At 32.7% G+C, this 27,155-nt stretch overlaps 1 protein-coding gene across 1 annotated transcript in view; it reads right to left on the bottom strand.

Moving 5' to 3' along the window:
• The window catches only part of LOC126212615 (uncharacterized), a 176,463-nt gene that overhangs the window by 104,006 nt on the left and 45,302 nt on the right, over nucleotides 1–27,155 (bottom strand). Inside the window, exon 3 of the mRNA XM_049940045.1 lies at nucleotides 2,320–2,492. Coding sequence (XP_049796002.1) covers nucleotides 2,320–2,492 — 173 coding nt within the window. The remainder of the gene's footprint in view (nucleotides 1–2,319; nucleotides 2,493–27,155) is intronic.

The raw sequence follows: 27,155 nt of genomic DNA, 5'->3' as shown, positions 1-27,155 counted from the left end.
AGGAAGTCATTTCTGAAAGTATTTGTATGGAGTGTAGCCATGTATGGAAGTGAAACATGAACGGTAAATAGTTTGGACAAGAAGAGAATAGAAGCTTTCGAAATGTGGTGCTACAGAAGAATGCTGAAGATTAGATGGGTAGATCACATAACTAATGAGGAGGTACTGAATAGGATTGGGGAGAAGAGGAGTTTGTGGCACAACTTGACCAGAAGAAGGGATCGGTTGGTAGGACATGTTCTGAGGCATCAAGGGATCACCAATTTAGTATTGGAGGGCAGCGTGGAGGGTAAAAATCGTAGAGGGAGACCAAGAGATGAATACACTCAGCAGATTCAGAAGGATGTAGATTGCAGTAGGTACTGGGAGATGAAGGAGCTTGCACAGGATAGAGTAGCATGGAGAGCTGCATCAAACCAGTCTCAGGACTGAAGACCACAACAACAACTGTTCTTAGCCAGTAACCCCTGAATAAATTGCCAGATTACAGATAAAAATAAAAAATCGTGGTGCTTTTAGAGATACATGAAACACTTAGGAGAATGCTGCACTTGTCAGAAGCGTTGGTAGCTTCATGAAGAATCAGCATCTACAGGCATTATGAATCACCTCGAAGGGAACGATCTATTGATACGTAATCAGCATGGCTTCAGAGAACATCGTTCTCGTGCAACGCAGCTAGCTCTTTATTCGCACGAAGTACTGGCCGCTATCGACAGGGGATCTCAAGTTGATTCCGTATTTCTAGATTTCCCGAAAGCTTTTGACACCGTTCCTCACAAGCGACTTCTAATCAAGCTGCGGGCCTACGGGGTATCGTCTCAGTTGTGCGACTGGATTCGTGATTTCCTGTCAGGAAGGTCGCAGTTCGTAGTAATAGACGGCAAATCATCGAGTAAAACTGAAGTGATATCAGGTATTCCCCAGGGAAGCGTCCTGGGACCTCTGCTGTTCCTGACCTATGTAAATGACCTGGGTGACAATCTGAGCAGTTGTCTTAGGTTGTTCGCAGATGATGCTGTAATTTACCGTCTAGTAAGGTCATCCGAAGACCAGTATCAGTTGCAAAGCGATTTAGAAAAGATTGCTGTATGGTGTGGCAGGTGGCAGTTGACGCTAAATAACGAAAAGTGTGAGGTGATCCACATGAGTTCAAAAAGAAATCCGTTGGAATTCGATTACTCGATCAATAGTACAATTCTCAAGGCTGTCAATTGAACTAAGTACCTGGGTGTTAAAATTACGAACAACTTCAGTTGGAAAGACCACATAGATAATATTGTGGGGAAGGTTGCGTTTCATTGGCAGGACACTTAGAAGATGCAACAAGTCCACTAAAGAGACAGCTTACACTACACTCGTTCGTCCCCTGTTAGAATATTTCTGCGTGGTGTGGGATCCTTACCAGGTCGGATTGACGGAGGACATCGAAAGGTTCAAAAAAGGGCAGCTCGTTTTGTATTATCACGTAGTAGGGGAGAGTGTGTGGCAGATATGATACGCGAATTGGGATGGAAGTCATTATAGCAAAGACGTATTTCGTCGCGGCGAGATCTATTTACGAAATTTCAGTCACCAACTTTCTCTTCCGAATGCGAAAATATTTTGTTGAGCCCGACCTACATAGGTAGGAATGATCATCAAAATAAAATAAGAGAAATCAGAGTTCGAACAGAAAGGTTTAGGTGTTCGTTTTTCCCGCGCGCTGTTCGGGAGTGGAACGGTAGAGAGATAGTATGATTGTGGTTCGATGAACCCTCTGCCAAGCACTTAAATGTGAATTGCAGAGTAATCATGTAGATGTAGATGTGGATGGCATTAGAATTCAGAAACAGGCAACCTGCCAGTTTTTAGCACCGCATTCGTCTGATGCAAATTGGCGGCACGCGTCATTAAGGGGCTAATGTTTGCGTTTATTATGAAGGGTACAGATTCCTCAAGAGAAACCTGGTTACTAGCAAATACTCTTTTTGTCCCTTCTGTTGTGATTATTTTTCATTCTAAGTTTACTGTTTTTTATGTATTTGATTATGACACAATTGTTATATCTGAAACAGCGTGCGGTTCTAGGCGCTTCAGCCCGGAACCGCGGGACAGCTACGGTCGCAGGTTCGAATCCTGCCTCGGGCATGGATGTGTGTGATGTCCTAAGGTTAGTTAGGTTTAAGTAGTTCTAAGTTATAGGGGACTGATGACCTAAGATGTTAAGTCCCACAGTGCTCAGAGCCTTATATTAGACAAGAGTTTCTTGGAAGCATACCCTTCATGAGCATATTGCACTTTATGTATCATCAACATACTTCCAAATAACATACTCACCAGTTTTGTTCTCGACCCCCTCGTTAAGATGCAAGACTCGGTATTCCTCACATCTTCTCCTGGCGACTACAGCTTTTGTAATGCGCCGAACAGCGCGCACTAGCCGGAAGAGCGTGCGATGCGCCAGGCGACCTGTTGTCAGCGACTCCACGTCCCACTCTGTGTCGTTCAGCCTTCAAAATAAAATGGAATCACTTGACGTAACAAGTGATGTTCTGAAATATTTCTGTATTTTCTAGAACAGAATAGTGAAAGTTAAACTCAGTTTCTCAGTTGCCAAAGTTTTATGTCTTTCTTCGATAGGGGTGCGCAGGTCATTACGCATGTGCCAAGGCTGAGTTATTCTGGCGTAGACTGTCAGTGCTACGCAAGTCTCCTGATTATTTTGATAAAGTGAGTGGTCTGTGTTAAAATACAACAATACCTGTGCACACAAAAAAAAGGCTCTGAGCCTTATGGGACCCAACTTCTGAGGTCATTAGTCCCCTAGAACTTAGAACTAGTTAATCCTAACTAACCTAAGGACATCACACACATCCATGCCCGAGACAGGATTCGAACCTGCGGTTCCAGACTGCAGCGCCTAGAACCGCACGGCCACTTCGGCCGGCCTGTGCACACATTCATCCAAAACAATGACATGACAAAGAAACGTTCTAGTATAGGAAGATCATCATTGTCATGTGTCTTTCCAGAACATACACAACCATAAACACTTTTTCTCGAAACCTGGCAGAAAATCCAAAGAGATTCTGGTCGTATGTGAAGTACGTTAGCGGCAAGAAACAATCAATGCCTTCTATGCGCGATGGCAATGGAGATACTATCGAAGGGAGTGCTGCCAAAGAAGTGTTACTAAACACAGCCTTCCGAAATGCCCTCACAAAAGAAGACGAAGTAAATATTCCAGAACTCGAACCGAGAACAGCTGCCAACATGAGTAACGTAGAAGTAAATATCCTCGGAGTAGTGAAGCAACTTAAATCACTTAATAAAAGCAAGTCTTCTTGTCCAGACTCTATGCCAATTAGGTTCCTTTCGGTGTATGCCGATGCATTAGCTCCATACTTAACAATCATATACAACCGTTCGCTCGACGAACGATCCGTACCAAGGACTGGAAAGTGGCACAGGTCACACCAATATTCAAGAAAGGTAGGAGTAATCCACTAAATTACAGGCCCATATCGTTAAACGTCACTATGGAGCAGGAGTTTGGAACATACATTGTGTTCGAACATTATGAATTACCTCGAAGAAAACGGTCTATTGACACACAGTCAACATGGGTTTAGAAAACATCGTTCCTGTGAAACACGACTAGCTCTTTATTAACATGAAGTGTTCAGTGCTATTGACAAGGGATTTTAGATCGATTCCGTATTCCTGGATTTCCGGAAGGCTCGTAGTGAAATTCCGTGCTTATGGAATATCGTCTAAGTTTTGTGACTGGATTTGTGATTTCCTGTCAGAGAGGTCACAGCTCGTAGTAACTGACGGAATGTCATCGAGTAAAACAGAAGTGATTTCTGGCGTTCGCCAAGGTAGTGTTATAGGCCCTTTGCTATTCCTTATCTATATAAACGATTTGGAAGACAATCTGAGCAGCCGTCTTCGGTAGTTTGCAGATGAAGCCGTCGTTTATCGACTAATAAAGTCATCAGTAGATCAAAACAAACTGCAAAACGATTTAGAGAAGATATCTGAATAGTGTGAAAAGTGGCAGTTGACCCTAAATAAGGAAAAGTTTGAGGTCACCCACATGAGTGCCAAAAGGAACTCGTTAAACTTCAGTTACACGATAAATCAGTCTAATCTAAAAGCCGTAAATTCAACTAAATACCTAGGTATTACAATTACGAACAACTTAAATTGGAAGAAACACATAGAAAATGTTGAGGGGAAGTCTAACCAAATACTGCGTTTTATTAGCAGGGCAATTAGAAGATGTAACAGACGTACTAAGGAGACTGCCTACACTACAGTTGTCCGTCCTCTTTTAGAATACCGCTGCGCGGTGTGGGATCTTTACCACATAGGACTGATGGAGTACATCGAAAAAGTTCAAAGAAAGGCAGCACGTTTTGTATTATCGCGAAATATGGGAGAGAGTGTCACAGAAATGATACAGGATTTGGGCTGCACATCATTAAAAGAAATGTGTTTTTCGTTGCGACGGAATCTTCTCACGAAATTCCAATCACCAACTGTGGTGTCACCGCCAGACACCACACTTGCTAGGTGGTAGCCTTTAAATCGGCCGCGGTCCGTTAGTATACGTCGGACCCGCGTGTCGCCACTGTCAGTGATTGCAGACCGAGCGCCGCCACACGGCAGGTCTAGAGGGACGTCCTAGCACTCGCCCCAGTTGTACAGCCGACTTTGCTAGCGATGGTTCACTGACAAATTAAGCTCTCATTTGCCGAGACGATAGTTAGCATAGCCTTCAGCTACGTCATTTGCTACGACCTAGCAAGCCGCCATTATCATTTGCTATTTATCTTGTGATGCATGTACCGTCAAGAGCTATGTTCACCACTTATGGATTAAAGTTAAGTATTCCAGTAGCTTCGTACTTTATTTGCTAGTCTCAATTACTTTACCTGTTCCAGACCTCACGCCATCCTGCGTGAGCTTAAAGGCGTGCCTTTCGGCTTCCTCATAGTGGCTTGGCTGTCTTGCCAAGCCACAACACCAACTTCCTCCTACGAATGCGAAAATATTTTGTTGACACCGACCCACATAAGGAGGAACGATCACCATGATAAAATAAGGGAAATCAGAGCTCGTACGGAAAGATGTAGGTGTTCATTCTTGCCACGCGCTACACGAGATTGGAATAATAGAGAATTGTGAAGGTGGTTCGATGAACCCTCTGCCAGGCACTTAGATGTTATTTGCAGAGTATCGATGTAGATATAGATGTAGATACACAAAGTATGCCGAGATCAGAGCAGATATTTCGTAACCACATTGTGACACTCGGTGTCACTTCATGTAAGCCTTTCAGATTGATTTTATAAACACGGTGAGGGCAGCTCTCCACGGTAAGTCTCGCTGCCTGCTCTTAGACACCACAGTCGTATGCAGGCACTTTCACTACAACCCCTCTTACTCAGGATGTGGCCATGTCTTCCGTGTGACAGTTGGATGTGCTAGAGTCCTGATGACTACCAAAAAGGAAGATCAAACTACTGCCACCTTTCTCGTTCGGTATTGAATTACGTGGGCTTTGTCGGTGGATGTTCATTCCAATTCCCTGTAACGTCGAAAACTTCTCTAACCTAAATATCAACTCAAAGTGACCTGTATGACTTCAGGCATACAGCTAGTGGATCCTGGGGAGAGCTGTTCAGTCTCATTCTGTCTCATGTGTATGTGCGCTGTTTTCGCATGAAGCCTACAACAACCTGGATCTGAGTACACTTGTGAAATTGTAGCATTGCACAGCGTATCAGAATTTGCCTTCCAGTTGTTCCCGCAAGATTGGTGCAATAGATTAGTTACTGAGTCAAGCTTCTTTGACAGGTTCGTAGGTGTTGCCTAGGTAACAGTGATGGATAGAGGGAGACATCTAGATACTTAAGGAAGTAGTTGTGTGAGTCTTGGATTCTTTTGGATAGCATGTGTAACTTCCTACGTACTCCTTCATTATGGAGATGGAACGCTGTCCTTATCATACGAACTTCACTTTTGGGTACATACATAAGCGTAATAATATTACAAAATGCGATATTTACTTTTCCTCCATTCAGCTATAATATAATATAACATAAACTGGTTCTCTCGCCCATAAGTAATTCGATTTCTAACAATACCATTTTTAAAGTGTGCAACTGAAGGAAAAGCTGATGGATACAAATAGTAAGCAAACTGAAGCAATAATTAAGTTATTGGAGAATAGGGGTGCATGCACCTGTGATTATCACCCATTTGGATAGCTTATTATTCTACTTCCCGTGTTATTTCGTTGCTTCAGTAACCGAACTTCGGACGTAGGTTTTTTCCTATACAAAAGGAAATATTCATTTGAGAGACCAATTTTTGTAAGGGAAAGATAAAGATGTCGATAACATGTAAATCTACTTCTATACCCGTACTCTGTAAAGCAATTAGAAGTGCGTGGAAGAGGGTAGTTTCTATAGTACCTCATAATGGGCTGTCTTCCAATTCATTTCGCCTCTGTGCATGCTGCAAATTAGTCTCATCTTCTCTTTGTTGTCCCTACATGGGAAGCAGCTAAGGGTCCGTACTATAGTCTCAGATTCTTCTACCAATACTTGTCTTGAAACTTTTAAAATAGGTATTCAGCATGAGCTGACTTTTCTTCATGGAAACTCAATATTCATGTCTTTGTTTGTTTCAACGATAATTGCGATTTGAAATCATTTTACCTTACACAAAACACAATTTCTTTTTTCTTACCAATAAATGCTTTGGCGATGTTTCACACCCATCAGTGGGTTTCTCTATTTCTCTGCCGAACGATAAGTAAAATGTTATATGCGTATAAGTACAGTTAATAGCAAATGCTGTTAATCATGTCGCTTCCTGTTATTTTCAATACCCAGATACCAGATGAACTGCGAATAGCAGACAGCGACTTCAAGAACACTATGTGCCATTAACATATACAGGGTGTTACAAAAAGGTACGGCCAAACTTTCAGGAAACATTCCTCACACACAAAGAAAGAAAATATGTTATGTGGACATGTGTCCGGAAATGCTTACTTTCCATGTTAGAGCTCATTTTATTACTTCTCTTCAAATTACATTAATCATGGAATGGAAACACACAGCAACAGAACGTACCACCGTCACTTCAAATACTTTGTTACAGGGAATGTTCAAAATGTCCTCCGTTAGCAAGGATACATGCATCCACCCTCCGTCGCACGGAATCCCTGATGCGCTGATGCAGCCCTGGAGAATGGCGTATTGTATCACAGCCGTCCACAATACGGGCACGAAGAGTCTCTACCTTTGGTACCGGGGTTGCGTAGGCAAGAGCTTTCAAATGCCGCCATAAATGAAAGTCAAGAGGGTTGAAGTCAGGAGAGCGTGGAGGCCACGGAATTAGTCCGCCTCTACCAATCAATTGGTCACCATATCTGTCGAAAAGCGTACGAACACTTCGACTGAAATGTGCATGAACCACATGTTGTGTCGTACTAGTAAAGGCACATGTTCTAGCAGCACGGGTAGAGTATCCCGTATGAAATCATGATAACCTGCTCCATTGAGCGTAGGTGGACGAAACTAAAATGAGCTCTAACATGGAAATTAAGCGTTTCCGGACACATGTCCACATAACATATTTTCTTTATTTGTGTGTGAGGAATGTTTCCTGAAAATTTGGCCGTACCTTTTTGTAACACCCTGTATATGCTTCTTACAATACTTCGAATCTGGTAAATGCCACAGTGCTGACATTATAAGTTTCCTCTTGGAAAATTACTCCATGAAGTAAAAAACATCACCAGAATAAGGATGGATGAAAAACGTGAAACTGTGTTTCGCTCAAGGCAGAATATTTTCAATTAATATTTACTTGCAAGTAGGATTTCGTGGAAAATTTTGGCCTCTGTCTCCAAGGGACTGCCATACATCCAGGTATCTCTACGAATTGACGAAGTCCAGTGATCATACGATACCAGTTTCCTGCCTTTCTTTGACTGCACCACATACATTTACGGACAATTGAAGGAAGTTGCCAATCTTCGCAGTAGTTCAAAATGTTATCCAGATCTGACCAGATATTTGTGCTGCTTTTTTTTTTTCAGGTACTAGTTCTTTACAGATAACTGCTTCATTTGCATGAAGTCTAAAAGTTAGTATTCATTTCGTCTGGCATCTCATTATTATAAGACACAAACGGTAAGTGTCCGAGCACACTTGCCTGGCACGTGTCTGTGAAGGCACCTCGTCGTTCTCTCCTCACAGTGACAATATTATGAGAAGGAAAGTTTCCACACACCATGTAGTGGAGATGCTGAGTCGCAGACAGGCACAACAAAAAAACTTTCACAGTTAAAGCTTTCGGCCATTGGTCTTCCTCAACAATAGACACACATACACACACTCGCGCAAACGAAATTCTCACACATGACAGCAGTCTGAGGCAACTGAAACCACACTGCAGTTGCCTGAGACTGCCGTCGTCTGTGTGGGCAGTTATTAGTATCTGTCACATATTAATATTGGCAACAAAACGTATTCGTCACAAACGATAGGAATATTGTTGCTACTAATACTGTATTTCAGCGCCCATTCGCAATGTTGCTTCGAGCAGCACAACGTTAGAGCATGCAGCAGCAGCATCATAGCCACACCAGCTACTTCCAGTTCCAGCAAGTTAACTTATGCACCAACACTTTGTGATGTGCAGAGGATGTTGAAAAAAATTAATATTTCCATAAGTCGGTCTATTTGTCACGTTATGATGTCAGCAGTAGTGTCAGCACAAAGTGGTGCAAAAGAGAAAATTGACATTTTCGTGTGTCGTCCTGTCTGTCGTGATCCGTTTAACTTGATGTGTACACCTGTAGCAGCAGCGTCAGTACATAGTGGTATAGGTCGGAAGTTGGAAAAGACTTGTAAGTGTGAGATGAGTTACATGATTAACATCACAATGTAAGTGCAGCAGCAGCAGCAGCAGCATTATTATTTCGTGATCTTAGGGCATGTCTTTCAATTTCATGCGAGCATTACTGTGGCAGCAGCCACGAATTACTAGCAGTAGTACCTGTTACACTCTAGGTAAAAGGGCGCTGTGTGTGTGTGTTTGTGTGTGTGTGTGTGTGTGTGTGTGTGTGTGTGTGTGTGTGTGTGTGTGCGTGTGTGTGTGTGTGTGTGTGTGTGTGCACGCGCGCGTGCATACGTATTTGCACTTGAGTGGGTGTGGGTCTACATCTACATCCATACTCTGCAAGCCACTTGACTGTGTGTGGCGGAGGGTACTTTGAGTACCTCTATCGGTTCTCCCTTCTGCTCCAGTCTCGTATTGTTCGTGGAAAGAAAGATTGTCGGTATGCCTCTGTGTGGGCTCTAATCTCTCTGATTTTATCCTCATGGTCTCTTCGCGAGATATACGTAGGAGGGAGCAATATACTGCTCGACTCCTCGGTGAAGGTATATTCTCGAAACTTTAACAACAGACCGTGCCGAGCTACTGAGCGTCTCTCCTGTACAGTCTTCCACTGGATTTTATCTATCATCTACGTAACGCTTTCGCGATTACTAAATGATCCTGTAACGAAGCGAACTGCTCTCCGTTGGATCTTCTCTATCTCTTCTATCAACCCTATCTGGCACAGATCCCACACTGCTGCGCAGTATTCAAGCAATGGGCGAACAAGCGTAATGTAACCTACTTCCTCTGTTTTCGGATTGCATTTCCTTACGATTCTTCCAATGAATCTCAGTCTGGCATCTGCTTACCAACGATCAACTTTATATGATCATTCCATTTTAAATCACTCCTAATGCGTACTCCCAGATAATTTATGGAATTAACTGCTTCCAGTTCCTGACCTGCTATTTTGTAGCTAAATGATAAGGGATCTATCTTTCTATGTATTCGCAGTACATTACACTTGTCTACATTGAGATTCAATTGCCATTCCCTGCACCATGCCTCAATTCGCTGCAGATCCTCCAGCATTTCAGTACAATTTTCCATTGTTACAACCTCTCGATACACCACAGCATCATCTGTAAAAAGCCTTCCCATGTCATCCACAAGGTCATTTATGTATATTGTGAATAGCAACGGTCCTATGACACTCCCCTGCGGCACACCTGAAATCACTCTTACTTTGGAAGACTTCTCTCCATTGAGAATGACATGCTGCGTTCTGTTATCTAGGAACTCTTCAATCCAATCACACAATTGGTCTGATAGTCCATATGCTCTTACTTTGTTCATTATACGACTGTGGGGAACTGTATCGAACGCCTTGCGGAAGTCAAGAAACACGGCATCTACCTGGGAACCCGTGTCTATGGCCCTCTGAGTCTCGTGGACGAATAGCACGAGCTGGGTTTCACACGACCGTCTTTTTCGAAACCCATGCTGATTCCTACAGAGTAGATTTCTAGTCTCCAGAAAAGTCATTATACTCGAACATAATACGTGTTCCAAAATTCTACAACTGATCGACGTTAGAGATATAGGTCTATAGTTCTTCACATCTGTTCGACGTAGGGAGAGGATCAGGCTGTATGTATTTGTTATTGACAAAGAGACACAACATGATTTATGTTAAGTCACATCACTTGAGTTCTATCTGTCAACACCTTTATATTACGCCATTTGGTGCACCATTAGTGACCACACTAAGGCATATATGCCAGTACTCCCTCGGTTTTATGTATTTATTAAATTTTCCGCAATTCTCGTATTTTAAATTGCATCGACGTCATGATGTTCTCAGTCAGTCATCATACAGCATGCTTCTGATTTATTTATCATTGCTAAGAGTAGATAGGAAATGTATGTTCTACCCCAATTACCAAAATCAGCTATTTAAACCCTATTTTATGCTATTTTTAGACCATTTTACATCGAAATCAGCTATTGTTCATATTTTTACAATGATACAACCACAAAATTAGGGAAATGCATAAAGTGTCTCTTTTAGATAATACTATATAAATTATAGATGGTGTTGAATAATCTAAATATATACATATATACAATTACAAATAATTATGTTTACATAATATATACAATGAATGATGATGAAACAATAATCTAAATATATAGAATACATACATTAATAAATATAATATATACAACATATATACATACATACAATTATAGATGGTGTTGGTTATTCTAATTATTTACTTATATACAATTACTAATAATGATGTTTATATAATGTATACATATATACAATGAATGATGATGAAACAATAATATACAATATATTTTCATATATAAAACATAGACAACAAATAGTGGACAGCAAATACTTACATTTTTTTATATAATAAATGGACAACATATCAAAGAAGTGTACCAAATGTGATATGGTAAAAGATATATCTGCATATGGACTTAAATTAGGTAAACCAAGGTCAATATGTAAGAAATGTATAAATCAAGATAGAAAAAACAGATATCAGCCAAAGAAAACCAGTAACATTCAAAATGAAACAGTACAAAAATGTACTAAATGTGAGATGATAAAAGATATATCAGAATATGGAATGAAATTAGGTAAACCAAGATCTATATGTAAGAAATGTACAAATCAAGATAGAAAAAATAGATATTATTCAAAGAACACTAGTAACATTCAAAATGAAATACAAAATGATGATAGTAGACTAGTTCAACAATTCGAAAAAGCAGTTCAAATTGATATACCTGATGATATACATTATCCATCTGAATATTATGCACCTGAATATTGTCAAAATTGTTCACAATGGAGTATTGTTGGTACAAGATGTTATATCTGTAATCCTGATAAAGTGAGTGTTCATAATAATAAAAAATATAGATTTAAATATTTTAATAAACATTTAATGAACTTACGTGTAACTATAGAAAATGGTGTAATAGTGGACATGTTTACTGGTAATGAAAAGGATCGTATTATAGAATTATTTGAGATGTTTAATCACTTTTACAAAGGTAAGGCAGTACCATACAAATATATAATTGCAAAAATAGCTGAACTATTAAATATTGAACATCAAATAAAAATACAAAACACAAAATGTAATATTAGTATATGGGAACAATTTTTAAATGAGAAAAAGAAACATGAAGAAAATGAGTATAAGAAACAAGAAGATGAAGATGAAGATATTGATATATGGGATTAAAAGTTCTCTGTCAGTATTCTGTGTTGTGCATCATAAGTGAGATTTTTCTTTCCATACATGACTATGTAGGCTAGTGTATTATCAGGTATTTTATCCTTAAAAGTAGCACATAACTTCATAGTTGTTTTTTGTGTAACAACTGTATTTTTTCTATGTGCCATATTAATTACATAAATAGGATAATTTGTTATATAATTATATGGATTAACATCAACATTTCCATCTCCATTTTGTTTTAACCTTTTAAAATCACGAAATGAATCATAAGCTTTCAAATAATCGTATGGTGGATCTAAATTCCACATTTCTTGAGGAAATAATTCATTTCTCCCATTTTTCAGATATAGGTTTTGTAACATAACATGATCATATAATGATGAATCAAGCAATTGATTATTTTTACGATTAGTTTGAAATACAACAAATATAAAGTAAGGCATATCAAATTCCATTGAGTTATAATAATTTGTGATGTCTAATTCGAATTTTTCCTTACCATTTAATCCAGCTACTTCTACAGTTTGTAATTCATAAAATGATATTGGTATTTTTGGATTTTTCAGTATATTTTCTCGTAGTTCAAGTTCATAATTAGGTTCAAATTTAACAACGGGTACACGAATTTCCATATTCTCAACTATGATTTTACCTTCACTTGGAAGTGTATCTTTAATTTCAACTCCAGCATTATTATAATCAGCCCATCTCAAAATACAATCATTTGCACTTGATGACCATGTGAAACATACAGTAAGATCACCTTCAAACATCATTTCTTGGTAATCATTAAAAAATCCACCTAACATTTCCAATGGATATAATACTTCATTTTTCTTCTTTCTTAATTTTCCATTGTTAACTATATGTCCTTCCATACTTATTTTATCAGTAACACATGATGTTAAATGTAACAAAACTGATGATGAAATAAATGGATGTTCAATTCTAGATAAAACATGATTACCCTTTCTTATGGTTATAAAGTCAAATAGTTTTGCTACATAGTTATCAATTAGCTTCTTATTGGATTTTCCATCATATGTTGGATAATTAGTTCCATCAGTTTTAATAATACTAAAACTCATGTACAATTGAGCCATATTAGGATGCAACCATCCATCACCAACATGTATATTAATTTCTGTATCCTTATTGGGAATATTTAGGTTATTTTTTGTTTTTTCATTCACTGGAAATGATTGAAATTGATAGCTTTCAATCTTCTTCATTTATTAAGAAGAAAAATGTATCATTTCATCTCCAATATAACTGTTATTTGTGCCCCATTGAAATCAATTAAATTATCATTGTCATCAGTTATAGTTACTTCTAAATCATATATTTTATCATGAATAGGAACAAATAATGGATGAGATGGTTCATATATTATTGGTGCACCAAATTCAACATTTGGTTTAAAAGAAGCAATAATATTAGTTTCTCTATAAAAATGATCATTATGCTTTATATACATACCATCAGCTAAATTAAAATTAATATTAATTAATTCAAATGGTATAATTTTAGGTACATCATTAGCAACAGTTCTTTGTTTTGGATTAATTGTTTGATTAGTAAAACCTAACAGAGGTGCTATATTATCATCTTTTTGTATATCCATATATATTTCTTTATCACTCTCAATAACAACTCTATTTAAAATTTCATCTGCTTTAATATTTATATTAGGGTTTTTTGTATGAATAAATTTTTCTATATTTTTTAAATTATAATGACCAATAGGAAATATAATTGTTTCACCATCACACTATAATTTATTATTTTCAGATGTTATATTAGGTGTTAAAAATGTTGTATAAAATCCAACTAATGCTACACTATTAAAGTTATCTCTGATAGGTACATTTAATCTTTTTTTAAGTACTGATGAATTACCACTCAATTGAAATAATCTACTCATTTATTATTAATTAAATGAATAAAATTGATTGGGAACCAAAAATTAGAATACCAGAGAAAAAGGTAAAAAATAAGCATGGGAAACTGTTACCTAATTCAATTAGATGTGCAATTATAGGACCAAGTGGATGTGGTAAAACAACATTAATGATTGATAACTATTTATTAGCACCAGGCTGGTTAAATTGGGATAAAATAAACCATGTATATATTTATTCTAAAAGCTTAGATCAATCAAAATATCAACAACTAATTAAAAAATGTAATAAAATTGAAGATATAACAGGTGATTCATTAGCATCATTTATTAGTAGCAATGATGACATTGTACCATTAGATGATTGTGATGATAATTCAATTGTAATATTTGATGATTTTATCCTAGAAAATCAAGATATAGTAAGAGAATATTTTACTAGAGGTAGACATAAAGGAATTGATTGTTTTTATTTAGCTCAAACATACTCAAAAATACCTAAACAGTTAGTCAGAGATAATCTGAATTTCTTAAATATATTTAGACAGGATGATACGAATCTACATCATGTTTATAATGAATTTGTTGGTGGTGATTTAAAATTTAACGAATTTAAAGAAATATGTAGTAAATGTTGGAATGATGAATTTGGTTTTATAACAATAGATATTACAAGGAAATGTAATGATGGAAAATATAGAAATAAAATACAACATTTCATAAGAACATAAACGTAAACATAAACATAAACATAAATGTTAACATAAACATAAATGTTAAACATAAACATAAACGTTAACATAAACGTTAAACGTCAACTCAAACATCAACATAAACACATTTTCATTCTAAATAAATGTTTACAAAATATGATTCAGCTATAGTTAAACAAGCTAAACGTAATAGAAAAAAAGTAGAAAAATTAAAAGAACAATTTAAAACATGGAAAAAACAACCAAGAACAGAATATGAAAAATATAAAAAAGAGGATCAACCTGTTATTGATGCTATAGAACAATTAAAACAAGGGTTTGAAGAAATAGGTGATAATGTTCTGAAAGCTATTGAAGAAAATAGAGAGGTAGAAAAACAAATAATTCCATATCATCACCATCATGACATAGCACCAATTAATGATTTTACATTAAGTGAATCTGAAATACGAGATGTTTTAACTCAATATGATGAAGAAATAAAAAATAAAAAAATGCTTAATAAAAATGATGATAGCAAAGGTAAAATTATAAATATAAGTGAAAGAATGTTAAAATATATCAATAATAGTGAGGATCCAGTTTTTGGATTAAGACCTGTTGGAATGTTTAAGTACATTGGTAAATTACCTGTAGAATTCAAAGGGGATAAACTAATCATTGGTGGACATGAATATGATGGTACAGATGGATTAATGAACCTTTTAACTAAAAAACATATTTCTATGGATGATTTGAATGATGAATTTTATCCTGTTGATCTATCAAATTATGCAGATATATTATACAAATCAGATGCATTATATTCTGATAAAAATCCAAATAAAATAAAATCAAGTAAAGGTGTTAAATACAATAATTTGATAAAAGAAATTGTTGATATTTATTTCCCCCAAAAAAGAAAACAAACTATAGATTCATCAGATTATTCAGATGTGTCCCCAACCAAATCAGGTACAGGATTTGTTAAAAAATATAGTGAAAAACCAGTTGAATATATATGGATGAATGATGTTAGACAACTAATTGATAGATTAATGGTAATTCATGGTGAGGAAATGGCTGGTAATAATAATTATTACAATGAAAAGGTAGGAATAACTAAAATGTTAACAAATAAATTAAATGACTTTATAATTAATGATCCAAAAGGTATTCCATATTTAATTAGGTTCTTGAATAATATACCACATACATTTTGGAAGAATGAAAAATATGGTAAAGGCTTGATAAATACATTAATTAATAAATTACCATTTGAAATGCATCTACCTGGTTATAATTATTGTGGACCAGGTACAAAATTAGATGAAAGGTTATCTAGAGGTGATAAAGGTATAAATCCATTAGATGAAGCATGTAAACAGCATGATATTGCATATAGGGATAATAAAGATATAGAAAAAAGACATATAGCTGATAAAATATTACAAAATGTAGCAAAAGAGAGAATGTATAGTTCAGATGCATCATTAGGTGAAAAATTAGCTTCTACTGCTGTTAGAGGTATAATGTATACTAAAAGAAAATTAGGAATGGGACTATATCTTGATGAGATAGATGGGATTTTTAATCTATATAAATGAATACATTCAGTATTGACTATACTTTACTACCTAGTGGAAAAATTAACCAAAAGCACTTAAAATTAAAGCCAATAATGATCAACTAAATAGTATTGATCAGTTTTTAACTAATGCTCAAAAAAGAAAAAGAGATAAAAAAATTGGTGGTAATTTACTTATTACACTAGGTATTCCAGTTGTGAAAAAGATTATTGAATATTTACAGAAAAAGAAAGAAGGTAGTGGATTAACACAACATGAAGGTGGTTTTCTACCTTTACTATTTGCAGCATTAGGAGCATTGGGATCTTTAGCGGGTGGTGCTGCAGCTGTTGCTAGTTCAGTTATGAATAAAAAGAAAAATGATGCTGAATTAGCTGAATTAAAGAGGCATAATATGGAAATGGAGAAAAAAGGTACAGGGTTAAAAAAACGATGCAAAAAATAATGAAAATGTATCCACAAGCATTGAGTAATTTTGATTTAGAAAATATAGCTAAAAAACTAAAAATTAAACATTTTAAAGGTGTTTTTATGATAGATGAGTTATCTAATAAACCTAAAAATAATGAATGTGGAATAGTAAATTTAGACACATCTGATCATGTTGGTACACATTGGATATGTTATTATAAGAATAATGATGGTAAATTTGTGTTTGATTCATTTGGTGGCAATATACCATATCAACTAGTTAAATATTTAGGTGAAAATGAATTATACTATAATGCAATGAGAATACAAAATTATGATGAAGTAATATGTGGGCATTTATGTATATTTGTGTTAAAGCTATTAGCAGATGGTTATAAATTCAGTGATATTTTGAATCTAATAAATGGACATTTTTGGAAATAAAATAAAATCAGAAAATATAAAAAACAAACAAATTAATAAACTAAACTCAATATTGGATTCAAAAATTCAAAATGTAATTAATGTATTTGAAAAAGAACTGATTGAGATTTTTGAGGTTACCAAAAAATATATTAGTTTTAAAGGTAAACGGTTAGTAAATATAAATGACCCAGTTAATGACTATGATGCTGTTACAAAAGGATACTTAGAAAAAGAATATGTTACCAAACCTGAATACATGTCTATTTTAACACAATTTAATAACTATGTTACCAATACAAAATTTAATGAAAAAATTAATCAGATTCATCAAGATAACTACAACACTTTTAAGAATTTCTTCACAAAAAAGGAGATTGAAAAGGCTTTTTCAGATTATTTCTCAAAGTCAGATTTATCACCATACATAAATAAAATAAATAATCTTGAAAATAAAATCTGTGATAAACAAACAATTGAATTTACCTTTCTGACTGGAAATGAACAAAAAATGCACAACTTTGAATATGATTTCAGACTTAAAAGAATTGTTGTTGTTGGTAAGAATATAAACAAAGATTTGAAATTTGATGACTTTGATATTGCAGTAAGTGTAGCTGATAAATTATATGAAGTAAATAATGGTAATCAATCAATAATTGTACACAAATCAAATTTTCTAACTGTTACATTAAATGATGCAGTTAAAACTGTTCCAGTTGATGTTAAGTTAATTATATTTGGTGAATTAATAGATGAAGAAGAATTTTAAGCCTTATAAATGAATGATCAAATATATTGTTTGAAGTGTAAAACATTTACAGATACACATGATCTACATAGATCAATAACTAAAAATGGACGTAATAGAATTGAAGGCATATGTTCAGTATGTAAAACAAAAAAGAGTAAGTTTTTAAAAAAAATTTAATTGTAAGTAGAGAAAATATAATAAATGAACTACATAAACCAATGAGAAAAAAATATAATAGAAGAAAAGTAGAATCATTTGGAATAGATGATTTATGGCAGGCCGATTTAGTTGAAATGGATTCAGGTAATTTAAAAGGTATATCAAAAATTAATAAAGGATATAAATATATGTTAACTATTATTGATGTATATTCTAAATATGCATGGGCTATTCCAATTAACGATAAATCAGGTGAAAATGTAGCAAATGCATTTGATAATATATTTAAAATTAGATCACCAAAACATTTACAAACAGATAATGGAAAAGAATTTTATAATAAATATTTTAATAAACTAATGAAAATATATAATGTTAATCACTATTCTACATTTACTGAAATTAAAGCATCAGTTGTAGAACGATTTAATAGAACACTAAAAGAGAAAATGTGGAAACAATTTGATATTCAAGGTAACTATAAATGGGTTGATATATTACAAAAACTAGTAAATGACTATAATAATACTAAACATAGTACAATAAATATGAAACCAATAGATGTTAATGATAAAAATTATAAACCAAATGCTACTGTAATATATCCATATAAAGCTAAATATTCTATTGGTGATCAAGTTAGAATAAGTAAATTAAAAGGAATATTTGAAAAAGGATATACAGCTAATTGGTCAACAGAATTATTTGAAATTGAAGATGTTATTTATTCAGATCCAATTACATATAAATTAAAAGATATTAAAGGTAATTTCTATGAACATGAGATACAGAAAACAAAATATCCAGATGTATATCTTATTGAAAAGGTGTTAAGAACAAAAGGTGATAAAGTATATGTTAAATGGTTAGGATTTGATAATTCACATAATAGTTGGGTTAGTAAGGACAACATAATTACGTGAATAATTTTTATATATATAAATGAAGAAGTTTGCACTTCTGTTTTTTCTATCTGTCTGTTATCCTGATGATGATGTAATTATATTCATTAATCAGTTAAATGACGAATCTTTGAATTATGTATATGATCTGAATGGTGAGGAAATATGTGTTGTTTATGAATATTTTAAGAAACAAACTGTTTATTTTTTATATAATAAATGAGGCTGATAGAAGTCATATCTAAACTTGAACAATTCAACATTGATTTTTATTTACATAATAATCTTAGAATTGGTTATATTAAATATGAAAAAATCTTGTATACGACTTATAGAATTATTATTTATAATTATGATGAAAAGGTATTTCTAAATTTTAAAGAATCAATTACATCATCTGATTGGGAATTTTCTTCAACTATAGATAACCATATTATTGATTTATATTTTAGTGATAAGAATGAGAATATTAAGATTGAATTTTTTAAGTCTATATAAATGAAAACAATAATATTCTTATTGTTGTTTAAAATTATATATGCCAATGATAAGAGTAAAGCAATAAAGTATTTAAGTGATTATGGATATTTAGATATTACAAATGTTAATGATAATACTCATGTTAGTGATGATACATTTAGAGAAGCATTAATGTTATTTCAGTTAACATATAATCTTGAAATAAGTGGTGAATTAAGTGATGATACTTTAAATTTTATGAACATGCCTAGATGTGGCGTAAAAGATGAATTTGGTAGCTATAGAACTAGTTTGTATAAATGGAATAAGCAACATATCAAATGGCATTATAAAGGTGCTACTAAAAAAGTATTACAATTAACTGATGCAGCATTTAAAATATGGCAAGATAAAATAGATATTCAGTTTAAACATGATAGCAATAATCCTGATATCTTAATTACAAATAAAAGACGTAAACATAAATTTGAAATTGATAAAAGTATACATTGTTCAAAGGATTTAGATGGTAAAGGTAATGTTTTAGGTCATGCATTTTTTCCACATATGAATAATAATCCTGTAGAAATACATATGGATGATGATGAAATATGGTATTTAGAGATGAATACTAATACACCAAAAGGACAAACAAATCTATTTGAAGTATTAATACATGAGATTGGTCATTCATTAGGTCTACGACATTCAGATGATTATGGTTCAATAATGTATGCATACTATAATGGATCTCATTTAGAATTATCTCAAGATGATATTGATGCTATTCAATGTTTATATGGTAAACAATCAACACAACCAACACAAGTACCAATTAAACCAATTTCACCACCTATACAATCAGAACCTATATCATTATGTCAAACTAAACATATTGATCACATATTATTTATGAATGGGATTTTATATGTTTTTTATCAGAAATGTGTGTGGATAATTCAAAATACAATACCACAATCACAATTAATAACTGATTGGTTAACATTTTTACCAAATGATGTAAACCGTATAGATGGTATATATCAGAGACCTAGTGGTGAACGTGTTATATTTTCCAATAATATGGTATATATGATACATTTACATACATTACAATTGATATCAGGATATCCAAAACCACTATCTAGTACAGGTTTACGCAATAATTTCAAATTAAATGGCATAGTGAACACTTATTCTGGTAGAACATTTATTTTCTTTAATGACTTTTTCTATGCTGAAATAGATGAATGTAATTTTAAATATAAAGTACGTGGTATTATAAGTAGAGAATATTCTGGATTACCAACTGGTATAAATTCAGTATTTAGGTACATTAATGGTATGTTGTACTTTTTTAGAGATGATGCCTTTTATGAATATAATGAATTCACCAAAAAAGTAGTAAAGTATGGTATATTTGATTTATCACTATTTGGTATAGATTGTATTAAATCATCTTCGTTAATATCAGAACTAATAATTGTACTAAACAATACAATCCAACAATTAAAACATTTTTCTTCTATATAAATGGAACTATTAACTAGACTTAATAGTGTTAATAAAAATACACCATTGGTGAAATTATGTGACATTGAAGTGGATAAAGCGTATCATATTACAAATGTAGAAATCAAAAATACTAAATTAGGTTTTAAAACATTTATTGAACTTAATAATGAATTTAATATAATACTACCAGATAGATATGCAAAAATGATTGGTTGGGATGATTGTACAGCTATAATTGGTTGTAATATTGTATATAAAGGAATGATGGATAGATCAGATAAAAAGGTACATGTATTAGAATTTAGACAACAATAAATTAGAGTTTTTAAGTGTAATAAATGGATACAACTAAGAAATGTTGTAGATGTAAAGAAGATAAAAATATTAATGAATTTCATTTTGATAAATTTGTAAAAGATGGACACCGTAGAGTATGTAACCAGTGTGCATGTTATTATACTAAAAGATATTATGAAGCAAACAAAGATAAATTATTTGAAAAGGTAGCATGTGAATGTGGTAGAATTGTAGCTAGATGTAAACTTAAACAGCATGAAAAATCATTAATTCATTCTGATCTTATAAAAGAAAAAGAATCTATAAATATCTACTAATTCTTATAATATATTTTTTATCAAATTATATAACCATATGTTGTATAGAGTATAATATTCTGAATAATTATTATGTAAGTAAATAGATACATCTAACTGTATCTAGTTATCAAAATAAGGCTAATAAATATCAGTTATGTAATATAAAAAAAAACACAAAAGAGACAACACATACAGACAACAATTAGTTTACTTTTTATCCCTAATAAATAGATATATCTGTATCTATTTGTAAAAATACAGTTACCAAATATTCTGAATAATAATTACATAAGTAAATAGACAACAAATACAGACAACAAAAATAATAGTTTTCTTCCTTAATAAATAGAGCTATCATAATGGAGATGAAGATGAATGAACTTAGAGCAATAGCTAAAAGCATAAAGATTAAAGGTTACTCTAAAATGCGTAAAAGTGAATTAATGGATTTATTATTTCCACATACAATTGATATTGCTAAGGAATCTAATAAAAGAAAAAGAACACCTAAAAATGAATCTATTGCTAATATAGAAGATAAAGATCCATCAAAAATGAATGTTAATGAACATAAAACATTAGCTAAACATTTAAATCTTAGTGGATATTCTAAATTATGTAAAAGTGATTTGTTACAGTTGATTCAAAATACTCAAACACTATTTCCATTTGCTACAGATATATTTGAACATCCTAATGAACGAAAAATTCATGTTTATCATTCAATTGAAAAAGCATTTCAAAATAGATTACAAACATACAATATTGAAAACAGCTTAAAAATTAAAGATCCACAACACATTATGACATCAGCAAAACCTATTGTATGTCAGTTAATAAAAGATAATCTTAAAATATACAATGGATTAAAAGTTAATCTAATATTGTACTGTGAATTCAAATTGAATACTACTAATGAAATAAAAGAATTGAGATTCTCAACATACAACTATACAATCACAAATGAAAAAGATCTAAATAAATTTTATACAAAAGGTAAACAACAAATATTAACACACATGCAAAATTTTCAAGATAGAGGATCAGGCTGGATGTTAAATAGTGTAATTGGTTTACAATTAGGAATTAACAAATATACACCACTTAATGGTTCATCATATATTGAACTACCAAAAACAATAAAAGATAAAAAAGCATGTATAAATGTTAAGAATAATGATGAAAAATGTTTCTTGTGGTCAATAGCATCAGCATTAAATCCAGTTGACCCTACAAAATGTAAAAACCCAGACAGAACTAGTAACTATATAGAATGTGTGAAACAATTAGAAACTAAAATTGGTCAAATTGAATATCCAGTTAAAATTGATAATATACCTAAATATGAATGTAAACTTAATATATCGACTAATGTGTATGCATATAATGAGAAATATGAAATATATCCATTAAAGATAACTAAAGATGAAAAATCAACACATATTGATTTATTATACATGAAAAATAATAATAATTCACATTATTGTTGGATTAAAAATCTATCTCGATTAATTAGATCTCAGTGTACAAAACATACTGAAAATATTCATCTATGTAAAATGTGTCTACAACACTTTAATTCAGAAAGTAAACTAAATGTACATAAAGAAGATTGTTCTAAAAATGAATCAGTTAAAATTAGAGTACCAAATGAAGGTGAATACATAACATTTAAGAATTATAAACATACAATGCCTGTTCCATTTGTTATATATGCTGATTTTGAAAGCTTATTATTGAAAATGGACACATGTGAACCAAATCCAAATGAATCGTACACAATGAAATATCAAAAACATGAACCATCTGGATTTTGTTAGTATGTGAAATACATTCATAATCGTTATAAAGATCCTGTTGTTTATAGAGGACCAAATGCTAAAACTAAATTTATTGAGATGATTAAAAATGAAGTTGAACGAATAGGACATATATATTCACAAATAGAACCAATGAAACAGTTAACACATGAACAAATAAAAATACATAACCAATCTAAAAGATGTACATTATGTGAATCACCATATACACCAAATAATAAAAAAGTACATCATCATGATCATTTAACTGGTAATTATATAGCACCATTATGTAATGAATGTAATCTTAAAATTCAACAACCAACATTTGTGCCTATATTCTTACACAATCTAACTGGTTATGATTCACATTTGTTTATTAAAGAACTTGGTTATGATGATAAGGAAATAGAATTGATACCAAATAATGAAGAAAAATATATAAGTTTTGGTAAACAAACAAATAACTTAAAAATGAGATTTATTGATACATTTAGATTCATGGCATCATCATTAGATAAACTATCATCTAATTTATCAAAAGATAAAATGAAAAATATTGAATTATTCTTTCAAAAAGATAAAGTAGATCTAGTTATTAGAAAAGGTGTGTACCCATATGATTATATGGATAATTGGAATAGATTTAATGAAACACAATTACCACCTAAAAATGAATTCTATAGTAAGATCAATGAATGTAATATAAGTGATGATGATTATGAGCATGCACAATTAGTATGGAATAAATTTAATATAAAATATATGGGTGAATACCATGATTTATATTTGAAAACAGATGTGTTATTATTAGCTGATGTATTTGAGAACTTTAGAGACACATGTATGAAATCATATGATTTAGATCCAGCATGGTATTATACAGCACCTGGTTTATCTTGGGATGCAATGTTAAAAATGACTAAACAACCACTTGAATTATTACATGATTATGATATGATATTAATGGTTGAAAAAGGCATTAGAGGTGGTATAGCACAATGTTGTAAAAGATATGTTAAAGCAAATAATAAATACATGAAAGATTACAATAAAAATAAAGAATCAAATTATTTAATGTATTTAGATGCTAATAATTTATATGGATATGCAATGTCACAATATTTACCATATGGCGGATTTGAATGGGAAAATAATTTAAATATTGATGAAATGAACATTCCAGATAAATCTGAATATGGATATATATTAGAAGTTGATTTACAATATCCAATTGAATTACATGACAAACATAAAGATTTACCATTAGCACCAGAAAATGGACATAAATTATTAACAACATTAAACAATAAATATAAATATGTTGTACATTATAGAAACCTAAAACGATGTATAAAATTAGGATTGAAATTAAACAAAATACATCGTGCACTAAAATTCAGACAAAGTGATTGGTTGAAAAAGTACATTGACTTAAATACAGAAATGAGAACAAAAGCTAAAAATGATTTTGAAAAAGATTTTTTTAAACTGATGAATAATAGTGTGTTTGGAAAAACAATGGAAAATATAAGAAACAGAGTTAATATAAAATTAGTATCAGATGGTAAAAAATGTGATAAATTAATAGCTAAACCAAATTTCAAACATAGAACAATATTTAATGAAAATCTGGTAGCTATTCATATGAATAAAACTGAAATTAAATTTAATAAACCAATTTATGTTGGAATGAGTATATTAGATTTATCAAAAGAATTAATGTATAGTTTTCATTATGATGTAATGAAACCTAAATATGGTACAAATATTGAGTTATGTTATCAAGATACCGATAGTTATATATACAATATAAAAACAGATGACTTTTATAAAGATATGAAAAATATGATTGAACATTTTGATACAAGTGATTATGCAACAAATAATGTGTACAATATACCACAAATGAACAAAAAGGTATTAGGTAAAATGAAAGATGAATGTAATGGTAAAATAATGACTGAATTTGTTGGTTTGAGAGCTAAAATGTATGCATATTGTGTTGGTGAAAAAGAAAATAAAAAATCTAAAGGTGTTAAGAAATCAGTAGTAATGAATAAAATATCAATGGATGACAATAAAGACTGCTTATTCAATAATAGTGAATTATATAGATCAATGAATTTAATTAGAAGCTATAAACATGAAATATATACAGTAAAATTAAATAAAATAGCACTAAGTGCAAATGATGATAAAAGACACATTCTGAATGATGGAATAAATACATTACCACTTGGACATTATACTTTATTGTAAATATTGTATATATTATGTATATATTATGTAAACATATTTATTTGTAATTGTATATATGTATATATTTAGAATAACCAACACCATCTATAATTGTATATATTTTTATTATTCAACACCATCTATAATTTATATAGTATTATCTAAAAGAGACACTTTATGCATTTCCCTAATTTTGTGGTTGTATCATTGTAAAAATATGAACAATAGCTGATTTCGATGTAAAATGGTCTAAAAATAGCATAAAATAGGGTTTAAATAGCTGATTTTGGTAATTGGGGTAGAACATACATTTCCTATCTACTGCTAAGCCACTGCGTCATCACTACCACATGTGAAGTCATAGCGTTAGAAACGAATGTATTGGTAGAAATAAATGCGTCTTGGCATATTAATGGCACCATAGCAAATTCAGTAAGCACTACAGATTTCTAACCAAATATAAGGTATAAGAAATATCACACTGTAATCGGTAAACCATCTGCTAAGCCACCACCACATTATTAGATTGTGGCACTTCAAGGAAAATTCGGATGTTTCCAACGAAAGATGCTGTGTTTGTGTCTAATGTGCTATAGAACATACATGGCTAGACAGACATCTAGTAGCTTTAATTTGATTCTTGTAAGTAATTAATCGTTTTTCCAAGATCTTAGTCTATTCACCCATCACCCCAATGGTGTGCATCCATCACCCGAATGAGGTTTTCCTGGTGGTAACGCCTAGCAGAAATACTCCTGGTCGAATTCTGAGCTCTTCCCTACAGTACTAGGTTCTGTTTCTCGTATTGCTGGAAATATCGAATAAAGATCTCAAATAATGCTTCCAACCGAAGGTAGTGCATGTGAATCACAGCACTAAGATCTAGAGAGATGAGCAGAATTTCAAACAGTCCTCCGAGAAACCTTTAACGTAGGTCGCACTTCGATCTCCGACGTGTGAGGTACAGCCTCAAACCCTGAGGTAGCAGCGGCCGAGAAAGTTGCATAATTATTGATGTTATGATCTCCGACCCAGTGGCTGGAGCAAAACAGGCTACTACAAAAGTGAAGCATTCAGAGTGGAACCATCCCTCCTAGGCAAAACACTCTGCAACTCGCAGGCACCTACACACCCACCAGAGGATGTCTGCAGTTGCCTTTGCAGATAACCTTTGTTAACAGTTTGCGGAATGAAGATCTGTAATTGTAACTACAGTACCTAAACCAAATATTTCTCACAATTCTAGTAGTTTGTGGCCATGTTATAAGGCTTGTGAAAACAATCCTGCAAGAACGCTAACTATAGATGATACTCGCCAGAAAACCTAGGAAAAATTTTAAAAAGCGTAATTCCCTCAGTAGTAGTATGAGACAACACTATAAGACATTTGAATAGATGCTGAAACAATCTGTAGTACGTACATTACCGCCATACGCAAATGAGAGTGAGCAATGGACACATCAGAGCAAATATAAACAATTTCTACATGCACCATCGCAGACTGTCACACCATCTCTCGCCTCCACAAGGCTGCAGGCAGCTGAGATGTGTGGTCAG

Source organism: Schistocerca nitens, chromosome 11 (assembly GCF_023898315.1).
Source record: "Schistocerca nitens isolate TAMUIC-IGC-003100 chromosome 11, iqSchNite1.1, whole genome shotgun sequence".
NCBI classification, from domain to species: domain Eukaryota; kingdom Metazoa; phylum Arthropoda; class Insecta; order Orthoptera; family Acrididae; genus Schistocerca; species Schistocerca nitens.
Note: the sequence above shows the minus strand (reverse complement) of the source record. Positions and strands in the feature narration are given on the sequence as shown.